Here is a 17,820-nt window from a genome sequence, read left to right on the forward strand (position 1 = left end):
AAAGACATGGACACACCCAAGTCATATTGTAAATTGCTTATGAAAAGGCTATCAAATTGAAAAATAGTTTATAGTTTGCAATTCATGAAACTGACATACAAAATTTCCCTGGAAATATGGAACAGATTGAATTGCGAAGCCTATATTCTAAAGAATCTGAGATGAAATGTTTCTCTTCTGTCACTCTTTGGGAACAGAGTGATCCCTATTACAAATGTTCTCATCTCTTTAAAAAAATGGAATTCTATTTTAGATTTCATCTAACATTCTCCCTGAATTATAACATAATTATAATTCTCTCAGGGCTGTGAAGTTGAGTTAGTGACCTGGAAAACAGTTGCAATATATGTGGGTGGATAGACACATTTCACACTCTGCCCGTTAACTGTAAAACAGTTTGAAGCAACATCTAATTTGCTTAAATCAGGTGTTAACTGTGTTATACCGGGACAGAACTGTTTATCAGCTATGTAGTCAAACCCTTTGGGAGCTGCATCTGTTCAAGCTGTAATAAACCATCATAATGGTAACTTTCTCCCCCTTTTCCCTTGCTCAGTAATTGCCCTGGGAAATTCAGTACCAGCTCTGGGTTATAACAACTTTTAAAAAACTGCCTTAGATACTTTCATTAGAAGGTAAAACATGAATTTAGTTGACTAAGTTACTGTTTGGAGGGGGTCCTTTGGATTTTTTTTACTTGTTGATAGTTGGAAAATATTTTCTAAACAATACACAATTGCTAAAGTTGTAACCTCAAAAATCTGCTCAACCGATGGTATAATTTTTAACCAAATAGAATTTCCATACATTTTAAAGGGGCAAAGTGTTCTGAAGTGAAAATATGCTTTGTTTTTAAACTATTATGTGTATCAATCAGAGGCAAGTCAGAAAAAGAGTAATGTCTCTTTTAAGATGGTGTTTGCAGAGAAGTAAGCAGAGAAGTGAGAGAAGAACAGCATTATGCTTTTCTCTGTCGGGTGCTGGAAGGATTTCTTAAAAAACATTTCTCTCCCACTTCATTGCATAGGAAAACCATTATTTACCCCACTTCTGGAGCTGATTTAAATCCCCCTTCTTACACTGTGGGGTAGTAGATAATGCCAAATCCAAAATAACAGCTTTCCAGTCCAGTCAGGCCCGTAGCCAGGATTTTGATTCGGGGGGGGGGGGGGGCTGAATTTGGTTCAGGGGGGTGAGTCTGAGTGAAAGAGGGTCTACTCTAGTAAACCTTTTGTATCGTTACCCCAATACCCCCATGCATATGGGATATATTGAGCATGGTGATCAGATCATGATATGAATAAACATAACAGTTTAAATAATGTACCAGTAAGGCCTTTTTGCGGACCACCATGAGAATTTCGGAGGGGGGGGGCTGAAGCCCCTCAAGCCCCCCCCCCCCCCGACTACATGCCTGAGTCCAGTGGTTCCCAGCCTATGGTCCAAAATATGGTCTGTGGAATCACCATTACTATGCTGTTGCAACAAGAGCAACTGGTCTCACAAAATCCTCATATTGTGCCAAGGTTTATTATATATCATTTTTTGTGGACGAGCAGATGGCGACTACTGGATGGCATATGTTCTATATCAGAAACTCGAGCTGTTGTGGTCTATCCAATGTAATTTTCTGAATCGGCACCCCAAATAATCAAACCAGGTCTAAAGTTGACCAAAAACTGATTTGTAACCTTTTTGGTACTAATGTTGGAAAGTAGTCCCTGGTCAAGTGGTCTCTGGTACCACTGGTGTATACTATGTTATCTAATATGCTTCTTTTACCTCTTTCAACATCAGAGTTCCTAAATGAAAAAAGTAAACTTCTGGAAGTATGAGGGAATAGCCAGATTCGTATCTCACCCTCTAAAAGACAGAGCATAGAATATTACCTTTTAAAAAGTGTCACATTGCTCTAAGTCCACTTACAATTTATAAGTAGTACACATTGATTAACATGGCATTACTCGTTAATATCAAACTAGTCATTCATTCCTTTTAAATTATTTAATTCTTTAAAACACAATATTTCAAGATTTTAGGAATAAGAAGCAAGTCACTGTTTGTTTTTAGTAACACAGTTATCACATTTGTCCTTTTAAAAGTAACTTGACAACACTGGTACTTTAAAAGCTGTTTGTTACAAATAGTATTATTACATATTACTTTCATTCTCTGAAAAATACAGAACTTTATAGTTGGAGGGACAGGTCTAAACGTCTCTGACAACTTGCCAACAACAACAGGCAAGTTTCCCCTCCATTTTTGCCAAAGGTTAAATTCTTTAACAATAACAAATGGCTCAAAAGCTGTGTAGCTGTGTTTTTTCCATAAAAGATGAAAAACAAAACAAAAATGAGTGTTGATTTTTAATATACTGAATTGGGCTGCAATTTTTATTTAGACTTTCGAGATAGTAAGTTCCATATTCAAGTAAGCATGATGAAAGGTACAGCGGGGATATGATTACGAATAACACCACATACAGCTTCCAAATACTTTTTCTTGTTCGTGACTTGTGAGTAACAATGACCTCCGGACAATTAATTTTTGGTTTGATTTTCTTTTTATATAAAAATAGCCACTGATCAAATGAAGTAAGGTTTTGTGCTGTGGATCTAGATCTTCAGGGGAAACATTGAAATAGCTGAAAACTAATATACAAAACAAAACAAAAGAAGAAGTATTAGGGGCATGAACTACATGTGTGTGGCTGCCAAGAACTGCACATATGTCACTGTATAAGTGGTTCATCACCAAAGAAATATATCACATTACCAATGCAGATCATCAGTTGCAGTCAAGAGAGAGGAGCCTATCTACACTGCTAAGTCTACAGTGATCTTATAATGCAGTTCCAAACTTTTATGGCAAACGAGAGCATATTTTTTAGATATTGTTAAAAACATGCTTCTTTATTATGTGGTTAGATTTGCATTGTTTCATTTTCTGTGTGAAATCTTTTAATTGGTACTTTCATACTTTTAACAGGCCATGGCGCTGATGTCAAATGTGTTGACTGGCATCCCACAAAGGGATTGGTGGTTTCTGGAAGTAAAGATAGTCAACAACCTATCAAATTTTGGGATCCAAAGACTGGCCAGAGCCTTGCCACACTGTAAGTGTCTGGCTCTTCTTAGAAAATGCTTTTTTATTCATACAACAGCTGTAGATAGCTTGGTATTGATTTAAACAATGTTACTACAGCCAGCCCTCCACATTGACTGGGGTTAGGGGCACAGGACTCCTGCAAAAGTTTAGGGAGGGGAATCAAATAATAAAATTGCTATTTTGTTAACTTGAGGGAAAACCTATCTAGAAATCTCTAGTTTTTATGGCCAATTTCTGCTGGATCATACTGGAGGACGTTGAACAGTGGTTCTCAACCTGTGTGTCCTCAGATGTTTTGGCCTTCAACTCCCAGAAATCCTAACAGCTGGTGAACTGGCTGGGATTTTTGAGAGTTGTAGACCAAAATACCTGGGGATTCACGGGTTAAGAACCACTGACCTAGAGATTCCTAGAGAGGTGTTCCCTCTAAGAATATCTATGTTCTCGAGCATGCCTCTGCCATCAACTTATGGCAGAACTTGACCATGGAGTTGAACTGGAGGACCTAGAGGTTCCTAGAGATAACATTTGAATCAAATCCGCAAATGTAGAGGGCCAACTGTAATTTCATTTAGAATACTTTATAAGGTGATTGCTCCATCATTATCTGAGTTCATAAAAGGAGGAATCCACACAACTTTCATCTTCCTAGTCACTACCCAGGGAAAGCTCATTCTGTTACACTATTCTTAGAATTTGGTGTGAGAATTGGTTTCAAAGTGAAATTTATTGAAAAATAAAATAGATATGTTCAAGATCAAAAATACTTTTAAAACCACAGGAAACACAGTGTAACATGCTAAGTTTGTAACTGGAAATCACTTGAAATTTCTAGGTAATTAGCAGATGGTAGCGAGATGATATGACTCACCACATTGTTGTGGTCTGAGTATCACAGTGAGATTAGTGAGACCCAAATTCATATTCCAGTTGCCGTGAAGATTATATATTTTCAGATTACAACCTAACCTAATGTACAGGATTATTGTGAGGATGACACAATAGTCCTGTTAGAGGAACCATATATGCTTCTCGATTCAAAAGGAAAGGCAAAATACAAACTACATAGCAATGAATAAATGTGGGGTCCCTGTTTGTATGATGCTTTAACAACAACAAAAATAGTATGCCAGTAACAGCATCAGTGCCTCTTCTAGCCATTTTTATATGCAGATTCAGGTTATAGCAGAAGCAGTTTAGGGAAGACACTAGAGATCCTGTTAAGAGATCTCCACATCTGTTTAAAATCCAGCATAAGCATAGATGGAATTCTGTTGGGACCATGGCATTGGAGCAGAAGAGTTCATCCTTTATCTTTTATCATTTGCTTAGTGTACTTTCCTCTGATAACCTCCCCCCACCCCCCCAAACATTACCATTGCTGTTGCTATTCGTTCAGTTAAAGAAATCTTAAAGGTACATATATATATTCTCAATTGGGGGGAAAAAAACAGTTTAATGGGGATTATATTAGGAAGATAGCATTAGTGGAAATAATTAATCCGTTCTTACCTAGCACGAAGGCCCCATTCCCCTACTTCATCTATGCTGGTTTAATAAAGAAGGGGAGAGGGACATCTAATCATAGTTTTCTTAGATCACAGATTTAATTTTTGAAAGAGAAATACTAAAGAGAACTACTAGATGCTGGTTTACAGCTGAGAGAAGTCTCCTGGTTAGAGCACTAACTTCAGTAGACATATTTTGGTCTATATTAAGAATCTGTATACACCTTTACATGATATTAGAGAAGGTCATGCATGCTTCTTTCCCTGTTTTTAATGTGAGACAGGCCTTTGCCATTCTAAGGTCCCTTTTACACTGCCATATAACCCAGATTATCAAAACAGATAATCCACAATATTTGCTTTGAACTGTATTATATGAGTCTACATGACCATATAATCAAGTTCAAAGCAGATAATCTGGATTTTATATGGCAGTGTAGAAGGGGGCTTACTCTTTGTGAAAAATGACATAATTTGGAGCTATATTTGGGGTTTCTGTTGCTTAGGTTTAATTGATCACATACTCAATTCTGTACAATTACTCTTATTATTTTTCCAGACATGCTCATAAAAACACTGTGATGGAAGTCAAATTGAACTTAAATGGCAACTGGTTACTTACAGCATCTCGCGATCACCTTTGCAAACTCTTTGATATTCGAAATCTAAAAGAAGAGCTTCAGGTCTTCAGGGGCCATAAGAAGGAAGCCACAGGTTACTATTACCTTCTGTTAACTTTCTGAGCTTTGATTTAGACATCCTGGAGCTGCTATGGAATTCCAATTTCTGTTATGCCTAGTGCATACAAAACGCAGCTGATGTCATGGCCTTTGCATTAATCATTTTACATTTGAGTAGTGTTAAAGCAGTTATTTCATCCTGCTAAAAATCTAAATGGTCATTTGCTATCTCATCTTAAAACAGCTAGCATTATTCAAGATTTTTTGCTTTGCTGTTTTGAATTCTCTCGTGAGGTTTCTTTATGTCCTCTAATAATGTCTACTCTGTTTACAAGCATGCATTTTTCTCTACTGTGTTATGCTACTTTGCTTTTCACTTCCAGATTCTGTGGACTCTATATCCTCCCTTTTAGATTCTCAATATGTTTTTGATCAAAGCTAAGGACCACTTCTCTGTATGCAGCAAGGGAGATATTCTATACTGGGTTATGTCAGCAACATGAAGAAATATCGTCTAGACCAGGCATGTGAAAACCAAGGCTCGGGGGCCGTGTGTGGCCCCCTGGGCACTTACCTCAGGCCCTCCACATTTTCCCTGTCCTCTTGGCATAAGGTTACGACAGCTCACTGCATCCTTATGCCAAAAAGATGGGGAGGAAGGCACGCAGCAACTGAGCGCCCTGGAGCACTCTCAGTCACCACATGTCTTGCTCTCCTCCCAGCGTACGGATGGTGTGAGCGGCCCCATCCGTCTGCCGAGAGGACAGCTCAAGGAAAGCATATGGCAGCTGAGAGCCCACTGGAGCACTCTCAGTCACTACCTGTCTTTCCTGCCTCCTGGCAGAATGCCAAGAGGACAGCTCAAGGATCGAGGAAGGAGGACTGAGGCAGTTTCCCCATGTCTTGCCTTCTTCCCAGCACAAGGATGGGGCAAACAGCCCTTCCTTATGCTGGGAGGATAAACTGAATATGATCCAGGTCCTGCCCCCTCCTGTCCTTGCCCTCTCCCTAAGCTCTATCCCTTGCAGGCCTGCCCAGTCCAGCATGCAAATGGCCTCCCGGCCACCCAGCCAGCCTGGCCCTCTCGGCCAGGCCTGCAATGCAGCCCCAAGGCAAAAAAGTTTGTCCATGCCTGGTTTTTAGTTCTTTTGTCTTCCCAGGTGCTTTATTTGTCAGTGTTAGTATCCTAAGTTCCTCCTATTTAAGGAGTGAAGTCAGCTCCTCCTTACTATCCTCTGGCTCTTGCCTGTTCTCTGTGTGAACTATTTACTCCTCTGCATTCATTTCCGTCTCCCCCAAATCCTTCCACAAAGACCCCAGAGCATACATTTTCACCAGTTCCTCTTCTAGATTGCCAGTGATGCCTATGTTTCACTGTTCAACTGGTGAATATGATTTTAATTCCTCCCATTCTCTGTCTCATTTGAATCTCTGTTGTCTCTAGGCAAATACTGACATACATGTGTCTTTGCATGTCTTTTTCACTATTGGTAAAATCTAAAAATATAAAAGCATTGTATTTTCTTTTACTTTATAGCTGTAGCCTGGCATCCTGTTCATGAAGGCCTTTTTGCCAGTGGAGGATCTGATGGCTCTTTACTTTTCTGGCATGTTGGGTAGGTAATGTGGTCCTTAGCCTGAAGAGCAATGGCAGCTGAGAAATTTAGTATCTTTCAATACCATTTCTTCAGTGGATACATCTCTTGGGATAGCTTTTCAGTGTAATCTTTAGGAAATATGAGTTAATCTTTGTGTAATTAGTTAGATAAGATCTTGATGCTCTTAGTAAGTATTTCTACTTGATAATACATAGACACGTATGGAAAGAATGTACCCTTTAGTCCCTGTTGTATATCACTGTCTAGCTGTCCTCAGGTGTTCTCCACGAAGTTAATCTAATTCTAAAATGTGCTTGAACATTTTTATACAAATCAAACAAATGAAATGCAGGTGCCTGCTGGAGAATCCTCAGTAAGAATATAAACATCCTCAGTAGGACTATAAACGCTGAGCAGTAGAAAAGCAAATGGGGTTTAGTACCTGATCTGTATTCTCTTGATAAAGTACTTTCATGATGTTTTCCACAGGGTGGAAAAGGAAGTAGGAGGTATGGAAATGGCCCATGAAGGAATGATCTGGAGTTTGGCTTGGCATCCTCTAGGACATATTCTGTGCTCAGGATCAAATGATCACACCAGGTATTTGGACTAGATCCCGTGTCCCAAAAGCATTCTGTTTGACGATAATATCCCTATTTTATTTATTTTGGTTTTTCCTCAGTATACACATGTATGCACACACTTGCAGAAAGGAAAACACATTTGTCTTCTTCAGTTATATAATAAAATGGTAGGCTACCTTTCACTTATACATCAGTACCACAATCATGTGGCAGTAGCAACTCATGGCAATGTATTTGTCTATGGATGAACAAATAAACTGAATCCAAATTAAATATAATTTATTACAGTATTTATGTGTATTTATTACTAAATATACAGTGTATATTTATTAAGGGCCCCTGGTGGCACAGCCGGTTAAACTGCTGAGCTGCTGAACTTGCTGACCGACAGGTTGGCGGTTTGAATCCGGGGAGCAGGGTGATCATCTGCTGTTAGCCCCAGCTTCTGCCAACCTAGCAGTTCGAAAACATGCAAATTTGAGTAGATCAATAGGTACCCCTTCTACTGGAAGGTAACGGCGCTCCATGCAGTTATGTGGCCACATGAACTTGGAGGTGTCTATGGAAAACGCCGGCTCTTCAGCTTAGAAATGGAGATGAGCACCACTCTTTCAGAGTGGGACATGACTAGACTTAATGTCAGGGGAAACCTTTACTTACTTTACAGTGTTATTCTGTTGGCACATTTCTGCCATAACAAGTTCACAATATAACAGGACATCCACTGAATTGAAAGACTGTGGATAACAGTCGTACAGATAAATGTGGAGAAGCTGTAGTTTGGAGACAGATGGGATGTTTAAGAAAAGCAAATAATGCCATCTATATTTGTTGTATAATAAACGCAGAGGTTCTCAACATATTCTCGACAAGGTTAATAGAACCACACAGTAACTTTTTCTGAAATTGTAACATTATTTTGATCATTTATGTTAATAGCAAATTAAGTAGTTCTAATATTTCTTCGAACTACTTAATTTCTTTACATTACTTGTATTGTAGAACTTTGCTTAGCATGTCATTTTAAACAAACTCTGTTTATTATAGTCTTCTGCTGGATTATTTTTACCTGCTTTTATTCCTCTAATAATTTGCATAACCAAGGGTCAAATATACATCTTTTAATAAATATATTTCTGTGACAAAATTAAATTTAGTTATAACTGTTGAGACTTGAATGTCTTGCAATAAATATTTTGATATAATAATAGTTTCCATCTTGTGGATATTCAAATTGTGTATCACTTATATAAGGCTTCATAACCTGGTCTCCGTCATAGTCAAGTACTGAAACCACTATACCACATTGGCTTTCAAGAGAGATGAAAAGTAATTGCCATTTTGACTTGAAGTGATCCACTAGAACACAAAGAGAATGAGGGACTTGAAATTAACAGTTCTTAAGAGGGGCTACCTCTAAGAGATGAAGGTTTACCCTATAAATCAACAAAGGATACTATCTCTTAGTTTTATTTTGACAGCAAATTCTGGACTCGGAATCGTCCTGGAGATAAAATGCGAGATCGTTATAACTTGAACCTGCTTCCAGGAATGTCAGAAGATGGGGTAGAATATGGTATATTTTTAATTATTACCTTTGTAACGTCTTTTTTTATTGAGAAGCTCAAGTTTAAAAAATCTTCCTGGACACTTTATGCCATCATAACAATTATGTGGTGCAGGTTAGGCTGTGAGATGATGACTGACCCAAAGACATACATTGAGTTTTATGGCTTGAACCTAGTCCTCCTCAATCTTAATCTAGCCCTCTGGCCTGAATTTCATAACCACTTGTAATAATGATAAAAGAAGATCTCACCAAAGAGGCAGCAAAAATTTAAATGATCTGAAAAGTACTGAATCGTAAAACCTTTGCTCCTAAAATATTTTTCATTATTTTGTTCCTTACGCTACCTTTTCATGTAGTTCAACACAGATTAGGAATCATGATTATGCTATTTCAATTCGAATCAGCAGTTGTACCATTAAGTGCAAGTCTAGCTGTTGGTCCCAGCTAGAAAAAAATCCATTAGAACAATTGAATTTGGAAAATTAACATTCATATACATTCCATTAATTCAGTTGGCCTCCTATTAATTGGGATAAGCAGTTGGATTTAGTCCTTTAAGTTTTTTTCATTTTTATTTTTCTCTCTGCCACAATCCAGCCAATAAGAAAAATGATATTTTCCTTACTCTGTGTCTCAACTGGAACCGGGATTTTAAGTTCTTGCATCTTAGTAAAGGAGTAAAGTATGAAACAATTGATATTAACATTGTGGCAATTAAATATCACCAAAGTAAATTCAGTTGAAACTTAGCAGCCCACCTACACAGGCCAGATGAGTTGGTTATAGAATGAATGGACTCTGTGGTGTTCACATGATGCACGAGGCCCATTCACTTATTATTGTGGCCTTGTCCCTCATTTTACAAAGTTGTGGGATGATCCAAAGCTTCTCTGAAGATCCAGAGCCGGTTCGTATTTTGGGAAGAGGTTGCAGCTGTTTACACTGCCATCACACTTTCCCTGCCCTTGGGAGCCTGGGAACAGGGGTTGCAACTACCATGCCCTGGTTTGTTTGTTTGTTTGTTTTTTTGGGTTTTTTTGTGGTGCCCACCAGGCATGGAAATGGCAGTGTTCATTGCTCTGCACCTGGAGTGATACTAACCGGAATTGGGAGGTGATCAGAGAAGGGAGAGATGGAAGGAGGGGTTGATTCCCCCCTTTGCATTTCCCCTCTCTAACATCATTTCATAGCTATCATCATCACAGGCACCAAGTAGTGACTAGCACCATTTTATTTCCCATTGGGCAGTCCAAAGCCCAGAATGATGGGGGCAAGATAAGGGTGGCAGTCCAGAGGCACTGAATAGGTTCCGGTTCCCCTGGGCCAGCTCAGCAGCATACAGTGTGGACATTGCCTGCATATCATTGTCTAGATATGCAGACAATGGCGACGCTGATCCGAAGTACCCCACTCTGGATCAGCACCTCTGTTTCTGACTCTCTAGATACTCTTTAGGATACACTGGATATGTTGCTAATATCAGTTCATTTTCCCTTTGGTAGATGACCTTGAACCCAATAGTCTTGCAGTGATTCCAGGGATGGGAATACCTGAACAATTGAAACTAGCCATGGAACAAGAACAGATGGGTAAGAAAAAAACTATGACTACATTGTTATGGATACACTCCTGGGAATAAGGCCCTTAAACACCATAGGACTTACACTTGAGTTATCAATAAGATTATATTTGAAAGTTAATTTTAATCTGTCCTGAAAGTATTGACCAGGTCCTTCCTTTTGTCTTGATAAGCATGTGATATACACTAAACACAAATTTCCAAAATCCAGGATTTACCCACTCATAATATCTCCATAATATCTCAAGAGTCAGTGTCAAGAGTTTATTGTCTCATCACCCCATTTCCAGATTCACTTCACCCACAACTTTGCTTGGTGCAGTGGATAATGACAATTAGAAGTAAATGTCATCATTGTTATTGATACTCCACTCAACCTCACTTAATTCCCTCACCCAGCAATTTCATGTCTGTGTGCCAAATGGAATTGACTATTATTATCTTGTGTTGAAGGAAAAGATGAGACAACAGAAATTGAGATGACAATCCCAGGATTGGACTGGGGAATGGAGGAGGTGATGCAAAAGGACCAAAAGAAAGTACCACAAAAAAAGGTCCCCTATGCAAAACCAATCCCTGCTCAGTTTCAACAGGTTAGTAATTTTATATGGTGCCTTATTTTGTGATAAGTAGGGGGACTTCACTAAATTGATTTTTACAATTCTGAAATGTCTCAGTAATCAGTCCATAAATTATGGGGAGGATTCATGAAAGCATTTCTTCATTTGTGCAAATTGATCACAAAACCTGTGAAGCACAGCCTTGGCTGAATGCACTGAATGTACACTCAGTGGCCAAGCACTGGTGTCAAGGAGTGGCTAAAAGCATAGCTCTATATTTTCTGAATCCTTTTTATTAGATAGTGCCAATTTGGCCTTGATAAAATCAGTTTGCATGGCCAAATGCAAATTATAGTACCATCCCCTCATGAATAGGGATTGGGCTGGTACCAAATATATTGACTATAACTGACCTAGAACAGTTCCATATTGCAAGGAAAGATTTTGTCTGATTTTAGTACCACATGTAATGTTTATTGCACATTTTTCATATTTATATATATATATTTGGTCAGGCCTGGATGCAGAATAAAGTTCCTATACCATCACCAAGTGAGCCACTGAATGACCGCAAGGAAGATCTTAAACTAGAAGAAAAAAAGAAGTCACAGGCAGAGATTGAGCAGGAAATGGCAGCACTTCAATACACCAACCCACAGCTTCTAGAGGTAAATAAAGCAAAGTAGCATCATTTTTATTTAAGAGCACTTCCTATGCAGAAGAAATGTAGAAAAGCAATAATGACATTGATGCGTTATATTGTAGTAGTACTAAAGATACAGACCATAATCAAGTTGTTAATCACAATTAAAATAAGTCCTACTGAATCACTAGTAAAAATAATATTTTTTTTAACTTTATTTATATTCTGCCTTACCTCCCCGAGGGGAGATAATAACTTGGTAAGTGAACACTTAAGTACATTCCATTGATTCAGATGCTGAATACAGTCCATGATAAATGGAACATCTGATTTACGTAATGTTTTGATGTTAGGTGATGCAGGTTTGCTACTGAAGTTAAAAGGGTCAGCCCTGAACACTGCTTGGATGAAAGACTGTTTGGAAACCTGAACCTAACCACCAAATCCTTCATCATTTTGTGTCAGTTAAAATAATTATATATAAAATAATTATAATTATATAACTGTACAGTTTCGGGAGTGATCCTGGACTCATCGCTGAGCCTGGAACCCCAGGTCTCGGCGGTGGCCAGGAGAGCTTTTGCACAATTAAAGCTTGTGCGCCAGCTGCGCCCGTTCCTTGGGAAGTCTGACTTGTCCACGGTGGTCAACACTCTGGTTACATCCCGAATAGACTACTGCAACGCTCTCTACATGGGGCTGCCTTTGAAAACTTCTCGGAAGCTCCAATTAGTCCAGCAGTCGGCAGCCAAGTTGTTAACTTGAGCTGCGTACAGGGAACGTACCACTCCTCTGATGTGCCAGCTCCACTGGCTGCTGATTAGCTTCCGGGCACAATTCAAAGTGCTGGTTTTAACCTTTAAAGTCCTGAACGGTTCTGGCCCAGATTACCTGTCCGAACGTATCTCCTGCTCTGAACCATCACAAAACTTAAGATCATCAGGAGAGGCCCTGCTCTCGATCCCACCACTCTTGCAAATGCAGTTGGTGGGGATGAGAGACAGAGCCTTCTCGGCGGTGCCCCCCCCCCCCCCGGTCTGTGGAACTCTCTCCTTAAGGATATCAGGTTGGCCACCTCCCTCCTGTCCTTTAGAAGACAACTGAAGACCTGGCTCTGTGGCCAGGTGTTCGATTAGAGGCCAGCGGCAATAGGAAAAGGAAATTTGGATTTTGTGACATGGATTCTCCTGGCTCGACTTGGTTTTTACTGGAACGTTAATCTATTAATTTATTGTTAAATTTTCCTGATGATGTACAATGTTTTAAAATGATTTTATTGTGAATTGTAATTTTTATGGTATTTATGCTGTTAGCATCCTCTGATGCTCATGTGAGGCCGCACTGAGTCCGCCTTGTGGGGAGAAGGGCGGGATATAAATATTTAAAATAAATACATAAATAAATACAGAAATATTATACAAGAGGAACATCCCTTATCTGAAATGGTTCAGGCCAGAGGTGTTCCATATGTTGGATTTTTTTTCCAGATTTTGGAATATGTAATGAGCCATCTTGAAGATGTGACTCAAGTCTAAAAACAAAATTCATTTATGTTTTATATACAGCTTATATACATAGCCTGAATGGAATGTCTGTACAATATTCTTAATAACTTTCTACATGAAATAAATTTGGTATACAATGAACCATTGGAAAGCAAAGGTGTCCCTATCTCAGCCACCATTGTGGCTAAATTTGTAGTATTTCGGAATTCCAAATAAGGGATGCTCAACCTGTACTTCAATTTCTAAGAATTATGGTGTGCATGCCAACACCTTTCCTTTATCTCTGGTAAAAAAAACATGAAAGTTATGCAGGAGTTCTATACCATTTTTGTAACATTTTCCTTCTTGCTTCCCTTAATACATTATATTTGGCATGGTTGTGAACAAAGAGGGGTGTTTAATCATATGATATGGGAATGTGATAGAGTGCAAGAATACGGGAGAATGATTGAAGGAGTAATCAATAGAATGTTAAATTTACAAATAGTAATAGTTAATAGGAATGTACTACATGCACGGATAACAGAAGTGAAGAATATATAAAAAGAAAATTTGATTGACAAATTAATAGTGGGTGCACAAATTGTTTTAGTGAGGGGTTGGAAAGATAAAACAAAATGGACATTGACTAACTGGTATAACTATATAGTTAATATGTTAAATGTGGAAATAACAAATTGCAAATGGAGTAATATAGATAAAATTGAAAAGGTTACAATAACTAAGAGGATGTGGGAACCAGTTAGGAATTATTTAGAGAATGTGCTAAGATGTGGAGTAGAAAAATTAAGACTGAGACTGATATTTCAAATGTAATTTCTGTAGTTTGCTGTATAAATTGCATGTACAAGGAGGGGAGGGTGGGAGTGGAATAAAACAATAAAACATCAATATTTTTTTTTAAAAAAGGATTTATGGTGTGCATATGTAAATTGTTTTGTTTTTTCCCAATAGCAATTAAAAATAGAGAGGCTTGCACAGAAGCAAGTAGATCAAGGCCAACCACAACCACCTCCAGGAGGACCTGTTCATGGACCCCAGCATTTCCCAGGACAACCCCCGATGTCTCAGGTGCCTCAAGGCTTTCAGCAGCCTCATCCGCCCCAGCAGATGCCAATGAATATGCCTCAGATGGGACCACCTGGGCCACAGGGACAGTTCAGACCTCCAGGACCTCAAGGACAAATGGGGCCTCAAGGGCAAATGGGGCCACAAGGGCAAATGGGGCCTCAAGGACAAATGGGGCTTCAAGGGCAAATGGGGCCTCAAGGGCAAATGGGGCCTCAAGGGCAAATGGGGCCTCAAGGTCCTCCTTTGCACCAAGGAGGTGGTGGACCACAAGGGTTTGTAGGCCCTCAAGGCCCTCCACAAGGACTGCCAAGGCCTCAAGAAATCCATGGACATCAAGGAATGCAGAGACTTCCTGGCCCTCATGGACCAATGGGCCCTCCAGGGCTGCCTGGTCCACAGGGTAATTCTGGACCTCAAGGTCACTTAGGCCCACAAGGGCCGCCTGGCCCTCAAGGTCATTTAGGTCAGCAAGGTCCACCAGCACCACCAGGACACCTGGGTCCTCAGGGGCCACCTGGTGGTCAGGGGCCACCCGGTCCAAGGGGACTACAAGGACCTCATGGAGTACAAGGAGCACAAGGGATGCAGGGTCCTGTATCTCAAGGGCCCTTGATGGGACTTAATCCAAGAGGCATGCAGGGACCTCCAGGACCACGGGAGAACCAAGGACCTGGTCCACAGGGGATGATGATAGGCCACCCTCCACAAGAAATAAGAGGACCTCATGGTTTACTGGGACATGGACCCCAGGAGATGAGGGGTCCTCCACCTCAGGGTTCAATGATGGGACCTCCACAGGAATTGCGTGGGCCACCAGGTGCACAAGGACAGCAGGGACCTCCACAAAGTAACATGGCAGCGCCTCAAGGAAACATGCAAGGTCCACCTCAAGGGCCTCAAGGACAGCAGAACCCTTCAAGGGGGCCACATCCCTCCCAGACCCCCCCACCTTTCCAACAGCAGAAAACTCCCTTGCTTGGTGATGGTCCTCGACCCCCATTCAGTCCGGTATGTCTGTATAATATCTTGTTGGGAATAACTTAATAGAATTAAAAATGTGCAGTAAATGAGTGTTGGCAAATTATAACTCGACAGCTGTAATTTTAATTATTTTAATTATACATAGAATTTGGGCTGTATAAGCTATGCTTAATATATGGGTTTAATGACATGCTGTCAGAATAAAATACTGTATATTAGGCCTGTTTGATCAAGAAAAAATTTGTTTCTAAAATCGATTTGTAATTGGGGTGTTTTTTTGTTTCGATATTTAAAATATTTACAAAACTTTCCAAAAAAATGTTTTGTTATTTACGAAATTTCGTAAATATTTACGAAACATTTTGTAAGTGTGAATGTTGCAGTAATGGTCACCTTGATTAGCATTGAATGGCTTTCATTTCTCCCACCCTGGACATTCCATAGATAAACTCCATTTGCCTAGTTTCCAACAGACCTCTGAGGATGCCTGCCATAGATGTGGGCAAAATGTCAGGAGAGAATGCTTCTGGAACATGGTCATACACTCATACAGCCCTGAAAACTCACAGCAAAAGAGCCTGGATGGATGCAGCCTTCAATTTGTGGCAATCAGATGGTATTGGTCTCATCTCAGGCGGGCCACGGAGGCAGAGCCGGCGCTGCAGGAATCCCCTCCCCGGCTCCTGGCGCGCGGAGGCCGGTTGTAAGGGTGAGCGCGCGCGTGCCATCCAATCGGCTCCGGCTCCTGCGCCCTCCTCCTCCTCCTCCTCCTCCTCCCAGCTGTGTTGCAGGAAGTGCGAGGAGGAGGAGGAGGAGGAGGAGGGCGCAGGAGCCGGAGCCGATTGGATGGCGCGCGGAGGCCGGTTGTAAGGGTGAGCGCGCGCGCGCCATCCAATCGGCTCCGGCTCCTGCGCCCTCCTCCTCCTCCTCCTCCTCCTCCCAGCTGTGTTGCAGGAAGTGCGAGGAGGAGGAGGAGGAGGGCGCAGGAGCCGGAGCCGATTGGATGGCGCGCGGAGGCCGGTTGTAAGGGTGAGCGCGCGCGGGCCGGGCGCCCAACAGGCAGGGGCGGTGCTTGGCTCACTGGGTGTGCGCTCGCGCCGCCCCTTCGCCCCGCCCGCCCCATTTACAAAACGGGCGAAAGCTCGTAAATACTGTGGGAGTTGCCGTTTCGATATTTAAAAACCCTTCCGGGTTTGAAAATATGTTTTGTTATCGTACCGTAAATGCAAAAATTAACAAATGTTTTACGAATTACGAAATTAACGAACGAAACCGCACAGGCCTACTGTATATAGGAATCCTAGTGGCGTGAATTTAAGTGGTATGGGTTTCTTGGTTCCTTGAAGCTTTGGACCTTTGGTCCAAATTCTTATTTTCATGTTTACTTTACATTTTGAGGGCTTGGTGGTTTAGTAGACAAAGCCCAGACAACCTATTTTTGCAGGAAGACCAGAAGAGGAATTGTTAAAAGCATAGAGAATTGCTGTTCATGAACCACCTTTCTCCTTTAAATTTAGGTGCTTGCCTCCCATCCACCTTATCCTAGTTAAGTTTTTTAATGTGACTTTCGATCTATATCCAGTTGTTAGTTCCAGCTTGACTAGATCCACAGAATCTGTGGAAACATGCTAAGTCAACACTTACGCAAATTTCCTTGTTTCTGTGGTTCTATTCTTCTTGGGATTGAAAATTAGGCTTAGACTTTTGAAGCTGGAAGTGGACTGAAGTGGACTGGCAGCCACTTTAGGACTTACTGAGAGTAATTGGTATGGTTTGGTGAAAGCTAGACAGTTTATCCCTGGACCCCCAGCAGTCCCCATGCCTGATATAGATAAATTATCCGTACTTAAAAAGAATAGAATTGAGTTGTAGCAACCTAGAAAGATGTTAAAGTAGATAAACAAAACACCATCTTGCTTTTTATGGTTGGGGAAGTATCACTTTACAAAAGTGAAGAGAAGTACAAGGAGAATCTATTAAGAAAAACCCAAGGCAGCCCTTGCTGCATAACCCTTTTCAAAATATAGTGTTTGCGGGAGTATCACCTGTGGTTAACTGCATTGGTCTGGAATCTTTCTCACTAATATTCATTTCCACTATAAGTAATTCTGACTGAATTTTTCTTCTGTTAAATAAGAAGTAGTATTCATGAAGATAGATAAATATCTGAAAAGTGGGAAAATCACATTATTTGGTGGAATATTTTAAGATGTAGTCATTTCATTTTTCCAAGATAACTCACCCATTTGTCAGTCCAAAATCTCTAGTGCTGAGAAGAAGAAAAATCAAATATATTGTATGTTCTTACATTTGCTTTGTTATATTCTAGTTGTGAGTAAGCCAGGTATGGAAATCATGCAGCTCTCCAAATATTTTAGAATGCAACCCCAAGCATTTCTAATCATTGCTTTGTTTGTACGATCCATGGGGGGT

At 40.4% G+C, this 17,820-nt stretch overlaps 1 protein-coding gene across 2 annotated transcripts in view; it reads left to right on the forward strand.

Annotated features, from left to right (window-relative positions):
- The window catches only part of WDR33 (WD repeat domain 33), a 62,215-nt gene that overhangs the window by 34,387 nt on the left and 10,008 nt on the right, over positions 1-17,820 (forward strand). For both annotated transcript variants that reach the window (XM_060768138.2, XM_060768139.2), the window contains 9 exons: positions 2,989-3,115; positions 5,176-5,330; positions 6,834-6,912; positions 7,384-7,494; positions 8,960-9,054; positions 10,551-10,637; positions 11,081-11,220; positions 11,703-11,855; positions 14,290-15,414. In XM_060768138.2, coding sequence (XP_060624121.2) covers positions 2,989-3,115; positions 5,176-5,330; positions 6,834-6,912; positions 7,384-7,494; positions 8,960-9,054; positions 10,551-10,637; positions 11,081-11,220; positions 11,703-11,855; positions 14,290-15,414 — 2,072 coding nt within the window. The remainder of the gene's footprint in view (positions 1-2,988; positions 3,116-5,175; positions 5,331-6,833; positions 6,913-7,383; positions 7,495-8,959; positions 9,055-10,550; positions 10,638-11,080; positions 11,221-11,702; positions 11,856-14,289; positions 15,415-17,820) is intronic.

This window comes from Anolis sagrei, chromosome 3 (genome assembly GCF_037176765.1).
Source record: "Anolis sagrei isolate rAnoSag1 chromosome 3, rAnoSag1.mat, whole genome shotgun sequence".
NCBI lineage: Eukaryota > Metazoa > Chordata > Lepidosauria > Squamata > Dactyloidae > Anolis > Anolis sagrei.